The sequence below is a fragment of the Amphiura filiformis genome, chromosome 16 (assembly GCF_039555335.1).
Source record: "Amphiura filiformis chromosome 16, Afil_fr2py, whole genome shotgun sequence".
Taxonomy (NCBI): domain Eukaryota; kingdom Metazoa; phylum Echinodermata; class Ophiuroidea; order Amphilepidida; family Amphiuridae; genus Amphiura; species Amphiura filiformis.
In genome coordinates, this window is record NC_092643.1 from 24,951,614 (window position 1) to 24,967,638 (window position 16,025).

General features: G+C 35.7%; 1 protein-coding gene across 1 annotated transcript; it reads right to left on the reverse strand.

The window, feature by feature from the left end:
* Window positions 1–5,618: 5,618 nt before the first annotated feature.
* LOC140135767 (plasmanylethanolamine desaturase 1-like) lies at window positions 5,619–13,664 on the reverse strand. Its single transcript, XM_072157384.1, has 4 exons — window positions 13,472–13,664; window positions 8,610–8,729; window positions 7,580–7,671; window positions 5,619–6,778 (listed from the first exon to the last, which is right to left on the reverse strand). Exons 1-4 carry the CDS (start codon window positions 13,620–13,622, stop codon window positions 6,299–6,301), a joined length of 843 nt encoding a protein of 280 aa, XP_072013485.1. The 5' UTR covers window positions 13,623–13,664; the 3' UTR covers window positions 5,619–6,298.
* Window positions 13,665–16,025: the final 2,361 nt, after the last annotated feature.

A 16,025-nucleotide genomic window follows, 5' to 3' on the forward strand; every position in this document is an offset into this window, starting at 1 on the left:
ACAAAAATAAATACCCTTCCCACCCCCATAATCTGACACATAAATGAAGACACTATGCTAGTACAGCCCTTGTATGGTAAAACAATATATCTAACATTCTCATCACTAACAATATACTTCATTTTGCCATGATTGAGGTTAACATTTCTATTGACTCACATGGAAAAGGATAGGTTGCACCAAAAGAAAGTACCTTCTTTGGGGGTGGATCTAATCCACATTTTAAAGAGAAAATCCCCCTAAAAATATGAAATTAAGCTAAAATCAAGAAAATGCATGCCAAATCAGCCCAATTTCTAGCCTGTGCGCCTTCCCATATTTGACAACCTGGATCTGTCCCTATTCTACCCGCAAAGTATGTGCGTACGCCTGTCAAACGCATGCTTAAATTACTACTTACGCATTGCAAAAGCCTTCTGGGGCGTTGTTAGAAAAGTGCGAGAAACAAAAATGCACATTTTGCGCAAGCGTTTGCAGGAAAACCTTGTTTTGGTAGCAAGATGGCGGATCTGTGCAAAGGGCGAATCGCCTTTTGAGGATCAATGAAAATATTGACCAAAGCTATGATAAAATGAAGTAACGTGTCAGTGAAGTAAATATAAGATACACTCTTTTACAGGGCCATACATAATTACCATCACACAAGATTCTACTCCTGTAGTAAAATACATATTTTACTTAAACTTGAAACATAATAATACATTTCGATTTTCTAATGTTATGCTAACAGCTTTTGACTTGTTACTACCATTGAAAGTATAGCCAATCTTAAATAGAAACATAACAAATGATACAAAATATTATATATATGTACATTGAATCACTATTTGCAATCAGCTTAAGGCATAATATGGCTGGAGTTTGCTATCTCACGCAGAGCTAGCTTCACAATAAGGCCTATATTTTTCATCACTACAATGATACTAATCTTGTAGCAAGGAGAAAAAATCTTGCAAGCAACTGAAAAAAAAATCCACTCATTCAGAATGCTATGTTTAGGGCAAGAAAACAATAGCTGCAAGGTGTCATATTCTTATAGCTGTAATAATAATTTCTCGATCATGAGCTTGTTTACTTACTGTGTGCACTGCGTATGTTGCACTTTTCATGGAATAACACGCTAGTGTGACATGCCCTTGACCTCGAGTCAGCTGCCTAGCGATACTGTGCCCCAAAGGCTGTGATTGGTTGGTTTGGAATGTTGTTTACTGTCGATCGCGTTACGGTAAGCATGAGTGGCAAGCATTGTGCGCTCGACGCAATTTACTTTTGCGTACAAATTGAACACTCATGATCGAGAATCTATTATTTTAGCTATAGATGTGTACAATATAAAATGCAGAAATTATCAAAATGTCTATGTGGCAGCTATCGCAGATAGGACCTGCTGGTCCCAAACCTGCAAATTAGCAGACAGGGCAGGGTTAGAAGAATTTTACTGATATAATAATAAAGCATTTAATTTTTCTACAATTTACTCATCAAATTTGTATTCTCTGTTGTTATGATATAAATATGGATCCCATATAGTTGGTATAAATAGAGGTCTACTTAAAACTTTCAGAGGCACGTACTCAGTATATCTCCACCAATACTGGACCACACAAAAAGGTCATATAACTGGCCCTGGGATGGGCCAGATAAAGCGAGCGCTAGCACTGGACTTGATAAAGTCAGCCATATTTGGTCCAATATGGTGTGGCGCTTATAGACTTCCTATTGCAGCCAGAACTTACCTAGTTCTGGCTGGACTCGTACTTTCGTGTTGCCAAATGCTGGTGCTCACTTTACAAATTTATCTTTGCTTGATGAGGCCCATTGCAAAGCACCTTATGGTAAGTATTATTTTAGCTGGACTGGTCCATTGCGTGCCAGCATATGTTGCCCAGCACTGGAAGTTACCCGTGTACCTCCCTATCAAAACAACCTACCCCCCTGGTGTCACGCCCAACAATCATATTTGGGTTAGGGAAATGTGCCATCCCAGTTGACATCCAGACAGGCATGATCTCCCCACAGGGAGCGTTTATTTCAAATGGAGTTACCCATTCAGGTAACCCAATTTGAATTTCTCCCTGTGTGGAAGAATAAGGTCATGTCTACTTAGTGGTGTATGGATTTCAACTGGAATGGTTTCAAAATCTACCATGCATGTAGCCCAGGCCTAATACCTATAACTACAAAACAACTTTGACTTACAAATTGCTTGTTTTTGAAATACAGTTTTTTCAGTTATCAGAAAACAAAAACATGAATACAAATTTACAAAAGTCCATGGCTTTGTATAAATATGCAATTTCATTAACATTTACTTCAGCCTACTAAAACTACTATTAAGCATAGTATTATTACCTTATTAGTTCCATCATAGCATGACATACGAGTATGTGTGCATTTGAGCTGTACGCATAGTAAGCACATTAGTTGATAAATAGATTGAAAGACATACTTCTTATTCTGATTTGATATAATCTTTTTGACCTTTTTGCTTGAAGTTAAAACCATACAATCAGCCCTTCATTTCTAAAGAGCCAGAGCTCCTTCCATGCACCTAAACACAAATTCAGGAGCGTTATTAAATTATAGCTCTCCTTCATTTTTCATCTATTTACAAATTTTCTTTTCTGTAAAACATTTTTAAAAACGTCCTTGTTATTTACTTCAAGGATCTTCAATTTATTTCAGGCCACACCAAAAATTGATAATACAGTATTCTCCCGAGGCCCGTAAAGTGATGTAAATGCAATGACAGGTTAGGTGTGGGTCTGACCATGGAACTTGTACTTCCACGAAAAATAAACAGTTTCAAAAAAAAATGTGCATATTAATATGACATCAAATAATATAAATTTATTTTGAGTACAGCTAGGTACATAAATTCGCTAACAATCTTCAAAAATTCCACATATACTTTTCTTCACCCACAAAAAGAACAGTCAAAATGTTTATTCTTTTAAAAACAATGGCGTTTCATGTATACTTAATCCAGGGATAAAATAGTGTTCTGGGCTAAAGTTTACGTCTGGCTTTACATCAGGGTCAGAATTTCGTTTCACTGTGTGAGAATCATTCAATCATGATTCCTGCAGAATAAATTTGCGGCAATCATTTGATTCTTGCAAATCAACTTCTGTGTAAACTTGAAAAGTTTGCGAGAATCAAACTTTGATTCGTGCAAATCTTTGATTCTCGCCGAAATTCTGACCCTGTATGACCTGATCATATTGGATGATTGCACACACATTCCATTTAAAATATGCTCTCTAATAAAAGATTCAACCTGAATCTTCAACACAGTGAGGGCGAGTTGGTTAATGTACTTGAAATTCATACTCCCCCTGTGGTAGATATTTCCAGAATCTTCCACAGGGGTAGTGTGGATTTTAAAATAGATTAGCCTAATTTATTATTCAACACCGAAAACCAAATCATAAGCACAAAATGAACACAATCCACTCCACTCCAGAGCACCATCAATTATAACCCAATTTGAAAATAAATAAAACATTTTCTTGTATTTACAAGTTTACAATTTCAAATCAACCAAATACAAGGTTTATATTTTCTGATCCAAGAGAAAGCATTTTTGCTGTGCATCTTTTAGGGATAATTGTTGCTTTTTAAAAACCTGAAAGTAACCTTGTGTTGAAAAGTGGGTAGGTACCACCGAACTGGGTGAGAAGGAGGAGATCCTGGGAGTGACAGTCGATAGCAAGCTGACCTGGACAAAGCACATTTCTAACATCTTATCCAGAGCAGAGCAGAAGCTGGGTGCTCTGAGGAGAGTTGCAAATAAACTTGATGTCAGAGGCAGAGCAACCATACAAGGCTGCAGTCTGCAGTGTAATGGAATACGCTTCACTGTCTTGGAATGTAAAGTGTAGGTGAGCCTTCTTGGATCAGAAAATATCATCCTTAATATCTTTTAGTTATTCTTCTATTCCTGATCTTTTTAACCAGGTTTGCTTGAACTTACCAAGCCTTAGAGGGTTTAGTTTCAAGCATGTCCAAATACATGTATGGAGTATATTTACCTGTCTGAAGCTTGTAGAGTATGCCTTCACCACACTTTTTGAAAATTCTGCCCAAATTTATGATGCGTGCATGCAAAACAGACAAGTATGGATGGGTGAACCCACTGATGTGATGTCTGTGATGATCAAATGACCCAAGCCATTCATCAAAATGAAAGTGGTTTTAATTACAAACAATTATACACAGATCTTGTTCAATTTTTTTACACTTTACATGATAAAAAATAGATAATTACATATCTTTAATACATAGAGTTTTACATATCGTTGCTGCGCAGGAAAAGCTAGATATGTAAATTCTCATAGTTACTCATTTGGCAAAACGGAACATTACAAAATGTCAACTTTGAAGATATTTTCATTTTGCAGGGATATCACAGTCAAACACACTTATTAAATAAAAAACAATATCCTTAAACAGTTAGACAGTTTTTGTTAGTTAGAAAGTAAAATGGCAATACCTTCAAACTTAATTGACAATTTGTACTGTTCCCTGTTTTGCCAAATGAGTAACAGTGAAAATATACAAAGGTTTTTTCTGCCCAGCAACGAACAACGATATATATATCTTACATGACATGATTATGGTACTCAGTGTCTCACAGTAACATTCAACATAATATCAATAAAATGTCAGCCCTCAGATGTTCTTACAAAAAACACCTCACAATATTAACAGACAGACAGACAGACAGACAAACATACTGATTTCATAATACGTTCTATGTGTTGAGTCTTACGTGCATAAGGTCTGTTACTGGTACCCAGAAGCTAACTGTAAATCTGCACAAGTTATACCAAATGTCTCCAATTAAGATTTTTCAATTCATTAATTTGACAATAGTGGAAATATTGTCCATAAATCAAATATTGACACAAGTATTAAATTTCATTCACCTCAAATGCAGAATGTGTTGATTCTGGACAAAGATTTGTTTGAAATTTGATAGCCGCTGGCTGTACATGATTATTTTTAAAACCATAAAAGTGCAGATGCTTAGTAAAAATGAATGCAGAGTTGTGTTTGTTACAGCGGCAGAACAAGAAGACTGATAACTCACAGTGCCTTACACACTCAGGGCTTCATTGAAAAGGCCTACTGACTTGCCTCACATGAATCAGGCCGGGGTCCAGGGGCCAGCTTAAGGGCCCCTGGTGGGAATCCAGGGGCAACGGCCCGGTGGGGCCGAGGGGCGAAGCCCCTCAAGCCAGAGGGGTTTTACACACTTGAGCACCACTGGAGATGCAATTTCATGGGGTAAAATGCAAAATGAGAAACTGTTAAAATACTTCACTTTATAGTATAAAAACATTTATTATCTGTGAATACATACTTCCAGTATCATATCATTCACATACACAATTGCATCACCATTTTTGCACAGTCCAGTGTGTCTATAAATCATCCAGTCAGGGTTCTAAGGAATTTTCATTTTAAAATTGGAGATTTTCTCATATCCGGAAACTGAAAATTCCCATCTCTGTTAAGCATTTAGCTCTTGGTTCAGGGCCACTCCAAAAGCGACAAAAAAAAAAAAAAAAAAAATTAAAAAAAAATCCAGAAAAATCACACCCCTGCATGAATAAGCTAGTTTGGTAATTCAGAACAGAGTGCATTCTGGGTAAAAATCTGGTGGTATATTGTGGCCAGGCTCACACAGTATTTCAATGGTGACAAACTTTGCACTTTTTAAAAACCTTTTGAAATATTTTTTACCAACTGTTGGGTCTGATTGTCCCCACAGAACTTTCATATTTTTAACAAAGATCAATTGAAGCAAATAGACGTACCAGATTTGTAATTTGTATATGAAAAATAAAACTGGAATTTCTGATCGGTCAAAGTTCATTCCCACAGTTGTTTATGGGAGGATTGTGTCAGGGTATCAGTTTCTTATCCAAGATTTTACCCACAATGCACTGTTCTGAATTACTGACTTAGCTTATTACAGCTTTCATTCACATATTACAACAACAGACATACAGGTCTGTATAACGGGATATTTTTGCGGTATTTAATTTGTCGCGATTTTAATTATTTTGAAGCGTTTTTCGGTTTCTTTTATTCAGAGTTTCAAACAGCTGCACAATGCACATTCAAGCATATGGGTCAAAATATTTTGTGGGCTTCTAAATCGCCGATTCTGATATTAACCACCAAAAATGCTAAAAATATTAAACCTCACAAAAATTTCCCAAATCGATACAGTACTACAGAGATTGCTTATGATATTCATTTTGCAGACACCGACACTTAACCACTGCTAGTTGCTCTTCTTTCCCCACGCCAAATCATCAACCCTCGGTTTTATACCAGTTACAACCTCTATAGCTCTCTCCACACAAGTCCAAAAATGAAACTTTTCCATCGGATAGTTCAGCCACCCCGTGGTGATGCAGAAATAGGTCTCGTGCGGCGCTACGTGGTGAATGCGGTGGTGCTTTCTGGGTAAAATAATATGTGCGTCTTGTAGAACAGTTATCCATTTGGGTAGACCGAAATATGTATGAGACCACTTGTGGATTTGATTTGTTGCCATGACAAAGAGAGCCAGGAGGAACATGAAGCACTCAAAGGAGTAGATTTGCCGGACCTCATCGGGGCTGTAGGTGGTAAGCTTATAGGCCTGGTAGGCCAAGTAAGGCAGAGGTAGCATGAAGTTGTCACCGTTGGTTTCTATGAAATCGTGTCTGGTAATGGCTGTTGGGTCTATGTGATGCTCACGGAATGGTCGGATGAAAGCCTGGGAAAGTAATAGCAAAAATTGTCATTAGTATGCAGCATTATCCAACTTTTTATTACTATATGTTTTTGATGTTTACAAAGTGTCGGCAGAGTGCTACACTATCGTAAGTGCAGTAGAATGTAATAGCTGCCATTTGCAACATTTCAATAAATGTACCTACTTTTATCCAATAACACTAGAAAAACACCCAACTACATGTAAAGGTGATATTTTGGGTTAGCTTAGTGGCCATCAGGCAAATAATACAGAACATCAACACTTTACAATGAGGGGATGTGCTGCAAATAATAGGTGTTTTACAAAAGGCAGCTATTACATTCTACTGCACTTACGATGGTGTAGTACTCTGCCGACAAAAGGTTTCTTTGTCATTGACATTACCAATATTGTTGTACTAATGTACATACATTTATTGAATTTATTTCAGACTATTTCTGTCATGTATGTCAAGAATTTGCTTCTGAAATAAGTCATAGTTAGTCGTATTTAGTTATACGTAAGATTATTAAAATACGTCACTGCATGAAGCTCTGCTTAATAACCATCGTTGATGATAATTATTGGTGCTGGAAGGAAATTATTGATTGGTTTTGCCCCTTTGTTTAGCTCGAAATTTAAAGGAGGAATAATAATAGTGAAAACAAACATTTTGTGGAATTTCACAATTAAGAATCTACAATGTATTCTTTATGGAAATTGCACATCATCACTTCTTACAACACAAATACATCAAAGCGCTGCTATACCTCAATTATAAATTTATGCATTCCTGACAAGAGATATAAAATATGTACTTACTGCTCCAAAAATAGGCAAAGTGACAGAGCCATAAGAGTCTGCTGCCCAATGTACAAGGCCAGAGAAAAAGTCAGCCAAAAGAATACCTCCCACTGTAACAAAACACAATTATATCGATTACAACACTTTTTACAACTTTAAAAGGAAAATGAAATGGAAAAGGCCAAATTCAAGACAGTGATACAGTCCAACCTCTTTTATCCGGCCATGGTGGGACCAAGCATTGTCCGGATAAGTGAAAAATCCAGATAAGTGAATTAGATGTAATTCTGCATTGACTGGCCAAGTACTGAAATTGTGACAACAAAAGATTGGTTCAACATGGGGTAATAGCACTAATAGATGACATTTGAGTGCTTTATGAAACAAAGATATGTCATTCTAGGCATTCAGAACATGGAATTAAGGTGTCAAATTATCAAAAACATGTTTTCCAGTGAAGATTTCAAAGCCGGATAACGGAGAGATCCGGATAAAAGAGGTCCAGATAAGAGAGGTTGGACTGTATATATTTACATCATTGCAAAGACAATCATACAATCAAAACTATAGTTCTTGTTGCTTGCGGTTGACCAATAAATTGGCTTCATTAGCTCATGAATATTTTATGAGGTGTTATAATTAGTGTTGGTCGATCCAGCCCAAGATCAGCACCGTAGATGTCCATCACATGGACAAATTGGCCAACCTCAATTATAATGAGATCTAATTATACATCTCGAGAAAATACAGGGTCGGCAAATTATTTTTAGTAACTCTGTTGCTAGTGGCAATGCTGTTTTGCCCATCTCGAAAAAGGAGTCACCAATCTGTTTTTAGTAACACTTTTAGCTGGAAAATTCCATCTCGAAAAGCAAGTCGCAAATCTATTTGTAACACAGGCCACACAGCTGTCTGGAAAATCATGATCGATTGTGCCGCAAGCGCACTGAGAATGAACACATGAATTTCCTGATGTATTTTAATCCTGATTAATTTTTCAACTCTTAATATGATTTGAAGTTTTGAACACATTTTATGCTATACTTACAGGCTGCAAGGACGGAAGAAAGCCAGTAGTCTGCACTGAAGTTGTGCACAAGTTTGAATCCTATATAGATACACAAGGTGGTTGTCACTGACACTGAGATTAACTCTTGCACACGCTTCCCTGAAAGCCATAAAAATACAATTTGTTAAATTTTATTCTGCTTTAACCTGGGTTAACTCTTCAATGCACTGGTTTATTCCCACTTGGTCCAATGTCACTTGTACTGTAAAATTTTGGAAAAAAATATGCAAGTAATAGTACGGTAACTCAAAATAAAAACACAGCAGAAATTTTATTGTACCGCACCAGTACGTAACATAATGCCAGTTACCCAGCTTTCTCACGACACCACAACAACTAAAAAAAGTTTTATACACATGAATCTCGCATCCAGTGCCACAAAAACTCACCCCCCTGAACCATCTGTATGTATGAGCTCATTACGTCTAAAAGCAGGTCAATCTTTATGAATGGTTGTGCATTAAGGGATGGGGTATGAACGTTTGGACAGTATTTACTGTGGGACATTAGAGCACATCAGACATATCAAATTGCATTCTGAATACAAAGAATGTCCTTCTGAAATCGAATAATTTTGAATTTTTGAAATTTGCAATGTAATACACATTTTATGGCAAATGATTAAAAATTTATATTTTTTATATTTAATAGTACTCGAAGTAAACTTTATAAATCTGATGATTTATATTTGAAGTGTATGTAGGTGGGATGAAAAGCCGACGATCAATTGAAAATTTTGACCTTTCGTATTGAAGATAAGGAGTTTTTTCCCCCCAAAAAAATCCATATCTTTAGGCCCCGGCAAAAAACGCAATTTTTAAAGGCAAAAAACGAGATATGAAAATACAAAAAGCGAGATTTACCCCAAATTTGCTTTAAAAACCGAGATTTTCCCGGAAAATCGCCGCCAAAAAAAGAAATATTAAAAATTAAATAAAACAAAATACTGCCCTCTGGGAGTCTAAGCAGTCCAATGTATGTAAACATGGCGCCCGACTCACGATCGAAAGACAAAAAACGTAAACAGAAATTCAATTATTTCCACCTCAATATGTTGTTTACATTATAAATCCTTTCTCAGTTTAATAAATTTAACAATAAACTACTATAATTTGGTATTCAATTACCTTGACATGACATTTTAGAGACCAATTTGCTTAAAAGCACTGAAACTACACACTGGTGAGTGCATTTTAAAGCTTACTTGATGACATGAATTGTCAACACGGCATGGAACTCAATGATTTTGTTTTATTGCTTGTAAAAGCGAGATAATTACTCAATAGCGAGAATTGCGGCGAGAAAACCGAGATTGCGTTTTTTGCCGGGGCTTACATATCTTCAATATGAAAAGTCAAAATTTTCAATTGATCGTCGGCTTTTCCTCCCAGCTACATGCCACTTTAAGAATATATCATTAGATTGATAAAATTTACTTCGAGGACTGTTATATATCAAAAATGTGAAAAATATCAAATTTTAATAATTTGTCATAAAATTTGTATATCGTGAATTTCAAAAATAAAATTTATTTGATATCAGAAAGACATTCTTCGTATTCAGAATGCAATTCGATATGTCTGATGTGCTCTCATGTCCCACAAAAAATACTGTCGAAACGCTCAAAACACTCATTCCAGATCCCTTCATGAGATGCTAATTTCTATTGTGTTAATTTCTGTTGTGACGTAGTACATGCAGCTATTCAAATGATGGCCACTGAGGTTGCATCACTGAAGTTTATGTATTTGTACATGTCTTGCGCTCACTTTTTACCCATGGCGCCCTAGCTGAAATACAGTGCAAGATTATACACAATGTAAGATATCTACATAGGCAAAATATCTTATTCTAGATCATGAGACGATGTACCTTCTGCGTCAGCGTACTTTTTGTGGAATAACAGATTAACAGGATCATGTGACCTACATTCACCCAACCTCAACCTTACCTAGCAACAGGGGTAGCATTAAGGCCCGAAAGTCGGGGGTTGTTTTCCTGTGTTTTTCACTCCCGAGCTTGCAGAAAATCCAAATACATGGGGTGAAAATTAAATCTCGGGGTGAAAAATATTTTGCAGTGTAGTCAGGGGTAGGAGTAAGGTCCAAAAGTAGAGGGTCAGAGTTCACCCCGAGCTTGCACATATTCCCAATATAGAGGTGAAAAATTAATATTTTTTTTTAATTTAGGGGTCATTCACCCCGATCGGGGTTAACGCTACCCCTGCCTAGCAACGACTGTATTTGAACCGTGATTGATCAATCCTCATGAGCTTTGTTGCGTCATATTCCTCATAAGCGTGTGGTCTTTGACATAGTTCGCTCAACGCAAATGTCTGTGCGTACACAAGTTTGCTTGATGTTCAAGTATTAGAAATTTTGCCTAAATGTGACCAGCTCCAACAAAACTCGGAGCAAGTCACCAGGCATGTTTTTAGACTCGCTTGCCAGTCTCGTGTACGCCATTTGTACACAGAGACTGGCTTATGTCATTTTGTGTGTCAATGGGATTTACACACTTAACATTTTGCGCAACTCAAACATCATACATGTCAACAATTTTTTTGGTACGGTAATTCAGTGAATTTTATATGATATTGGCAAATTTAGGGGGGTCACATCATTCTTTTATCTACAATATAAATGTTTGGCATTAAGTTTTTCAGAAGCATCTTGCAAAATGATGAAGATAGCAATTTAAATGGTTCAAATTGGATAAAGCGCTTTTAGAGTTACGCCAATTTAAAAGTTCGAAAATGGCTGTTTTTCAGCATGATTTTGATAAAAACGCATGTTTTCGACAATATGGCATGTTTGAAGACTTAAAAAATCAAAATTATATGCTTCCTATGTCCGGTTTTCACTTAAAGTTGCTGTATAACTGAGTCTTTCAACATAGATATGTCAAGAGGTACATCATTTGCTTCAGTTTTTGAAAAAGATTACTCCAAATATGGACTAAAACACCAAAATCAAGGATCGTCGCACTCTCATTTTAACCCCTTGCAGAATAAAATTGCAGATTTACGACAATCTCCGATTAAAAATATGAATTGTGAATGGCTGCATTTACACTAAGCCAACTCTAACCCTTGGGTTGAAACACAAAAACAACAACAAAAGCTTCATGTGCATCAAAATATTGTGAGAAATTGCCTCCAAAGTGGGAAAAATCTAGAAAATCAAGGAAATTGCCGCTCAATGTAAAAAAAGTGCTACAGAATGAAACAGCAAGTTACGGACACCCTCGGAATAAAAATATCAACTTTGTACATCCATATTCAAGGTAAAACAACTCTAGGACTTCAAGTTGGACCACTGCAGCAGATAAAAACAACAAGTTGGTCATAATATGTTGATAACTACACTCCAGAAATGGAAAAATATGAAAACTTCACAAGTAAGGTCAACAATTTCTATGGGAAAATACACAGGAAAATGGCCAAAAAACAAATGTTTCAATATATTGCCATTTTTAACCCAACATCCTAGAAATTTCTTGTTTACGTCAAAAGAAAGATATTTTTGTGGAGATTCAGGAAAAAGGAGTCTCAATTTGATTGCACATGTGGCACACAGTAGGGTAACTCATCATCTACAGTCATCATATCAAAATTTCACCCTTGGACAGCGTTTCCTATGGGAAAATACACACATTTCGAGAAAAAAAACATCAAATTTTCAAATTTAAAATAAAAAAAAACAAGTTGTGCCAAAATAAAGATACATTTCTCATGGTTCAGAAAAAGTAACTTTAAAATTCACTACATCGTTGGCATCGGGTCGAAAAACTCACTTTCTAAAGGCAATTTCTTAATTTCTTCTGCGGATCCAGACACTGGTCTTTGCTGATAAATAATCTGGTGCTTTCACAGAGCCGCCGTGTAAAATTCAAAAGGTCAATAGACCTAAAAATATTTTTTTGTAACTACACATATACTAAATAAATATTTGAAAATGTTTAGGTCTCTATGAAGAAAACAATTTGATATTTTTTTATGCTCAAAACATGCCATTGTTCATTTATGGGTCGTATGCAGACACCTAATGAGCTAATGTGTGACCCCTGGTACCGGTACTCACATCCAAATCATATAAATCTTATTCGATGTATCGAAGTAAATTAAACTTGGAATTTCTGATAATTTTTCCAAGCCATCGACCCCCCTACATCCGACAAGCGTGTTTAGTGATGAAACAATGCAAGTCACAAAATGACCCACCTCATTTACAGCCGGTTTCTGTCGTCAATGTATGTTCGCGATACAGCCACGTTGCACTCTGGGGTGGAGACTAATCAGTTACTTCCGGGTGACCGGGTCACGTCGATAACAACGAGTACCGGTACCGTAATCTGATTAATATTTAATAATGGCTGGGAAAACTGTGTCCTTTTAGTAAAAAAGTGTTTCATCATGACGATCAGAAACCTCAAAAAACTTTTTTGACCGCGCTGGATATGCTTCAATAAGATATACAGGTACATTGAAGGATATAAATTGGATGGTAAAGCCAAATTGCAAGAAATCTACTTGAAGTTGAGACTGAGTGACTCGCCAGAAAAGGCAGAATCGCATGGCGAGCTCGCAAAAAAATTACTGTCTATGCCTATGCGAATGTAATATTGAAAACGTATAAATCCCTACTAGCATGTTTTTGAGTTATAGGCCTTTAAAGATGACATTTCTACAACAGGCCGAAGGTAAGCTTTTCATGTTCATCATGATCATGTCATATGTGTTTTACATTACAATACATATAACATGTATAATGCATGAATGTCGTCGAATTCGGCACACTTGACAAAACTAGTCACACCCATGTTTACGCATTGTAACTTACCACCGGAATACAGATCTTTCAATTCTTTCGCACCAGCATGATTAGGACCCCATCTCACACCATTCTTCTTGCTATCTTTACCATTAGCTTCTTTCTTTAGTTGAAATTCGTCCATACATTCGGACTTCTCGGAAGGCTTGGTCTCCATCATTGCGGTGGTGATGAGGATAAGGCCAGCTTTACTTACAACGTAGCTAATTGGTCTATCCGCTATAGGGTGATTGTTTTTCACCAATCATATAATCGGGTTCATGCTAGATGATGGTGACATAACTGTCAAAATTGGCAATGAATATTCATAAGCTCTAACTTTTTGCAGGGCAGATCTGGGCGAAATGGGAAATTCCTTGAAAAATTGGGATAGAACCCGGTAATGACCACAGACATGACTGTCATTTTCTTCGGAATGGGGGAAGAGGATGGGGTCATAATTTTTTTCCACCAGAAATATGCGGTCATAATTTTTTTCCACCACAAAAATAGGGAACTTGGACCTCATAACTGCGAAATTACTCATATTCAGTATATATACATATGGTAAAGACTTGATGCATCAATGAAATGCTCAGTTTTTGGGAAATCCCAAAATAAAAAACAGGTGTTTTTTTAACACTATTTAACAAAAAAAAATTCTTGAGTAAAAAAAAACACCCCCCAAAAAAAAACTAGATATATAAATGTCTAGGCCCTGTGTTTTTATTTATTATTATTATTATTTAATTATGACCAACCAAAAATGGTTAAAAATACTCAATTTTGCACTAAAAAATCACAAAAACATGATTTTCACCAATTTTTTATTTTTAAAAAGACCTAACATTTTAAAGATTTTTTTTGTGGAAAATATATATCTTCAATATGAAAGGTCAAAATGTTCATGATGGACAACATTTCCTCCCAAACTTTTTAGGTCTTTTGGGGAAAAATGTATTATGTTTGATACGAAAAGTCAAAATTTTCAAATGATCATCAGCTTTTCCTCTCAGCTACATACACTTTAAGTACATATCATTTACATTAATATACTGGGGGTCATAGAATTTTTAGACCAAAAATTCAAAGGGGTCATATCTGACAGTAAAAGCTAACATTTTATGGAAAAGAAATACTAATCAATTTTTTATGGAAATGTTACATGGCTTAAACTTGCTGCGAACATAACTAAAAATTCACTAATTCACATTAAAAAAACACAAAAATAACAAATATTAAAATTCATTCATTCATTCATTCATTCATATTTTATTTTCATAAAAATCAAGAACATTATAATTACATCAAAAAAATATACAAACACGATACATATGGAGGAAAAGGCTGGAAGACCAAAAAGTTAGGCTTTCCCTAAAATCAATGAAATTAGCTAAACAAAACATAACCAAAAGACAAGACAAGGGAAGGGGATGTGCAGCACATGCTCACGGAAAAGATTAACTGTAAGTGGGTTTTTTTTATTGTGAAAATGTTGGACAGATTTTGAAGCTTTCAGATTTTTATCTAAAGAATCCCAAAGAATGGGACACCTTGTATATGTGGCGTGACGACATTACTGCCTACATGGGACCTACATGGATAAGAAATGCTAGAGACAGAGAACAGTGGAAGAATCATGAAGAGGGCTATGTCCAACAATGGTCGAACACAGCCTGGTGAGGTGAGGTGAGGTGAGGTATATTTGGCATGATCAGAAGACTTTCTTATTTTTGGTTAAATTTAGGTCATTTACATATCTTGTCTTGTAGTCATGTATGTCAGAACATTTAGTAAAATAATTATCAAATGAACAGGGCAGCTCATTCAGTGTGTACATTACTCCAAACAATTGTTATTATTCATTTGTCTGAAATATAATACAAAAAATCAGTACATAATTATAAATTATATGGTCATTATACATTCCATACAATGTCCAATATCAAAAGGGATGTACATGTACGTTCTACAGTTGTATGTTAGATAAGTCCAGGGGGCACCAATGAGGTATATCCATATTATGGTATGTCCATATTAAAATACATTTTGAAATTAAGATTATTAAAAAATATATTACAAGTGTAGAATTGCAGATTATATACATGTGGTTGTGTAATTATATTATTATAATATTAAATATATATATATATATATATTTGAATCTCAGCAGTAAGAAAAAATATCTTTATCCCTATCAAATCCCTTGTATCTAAATCACACTACTACTGATTTGTCCAACATTATTATATATAATTTTAATTTTGCACTTCAAAGTCAGACACACACATAAGTCTGACTTTTTTGTAAATCATATTCATTCATATATTCAATTATTGATTCACACACAATTTTCACACCTGTGATAATCATAATTTCCAAAATCATATACTGTATACCGTATTTCGTCATTTTCCCAAGGGGGGCGTTTATTCAAGGTCAATTTTAGAACGATAATTCCCGTTAAAATCATTAGGTAAACTAAAAACACACGCTAAAATGACGAACTTTGAACTAGAAACACTGACTGCTGGCTCACTTCCGGGTTTCTGATCCAGATTTTCGCCAATTATTGACGCTATTA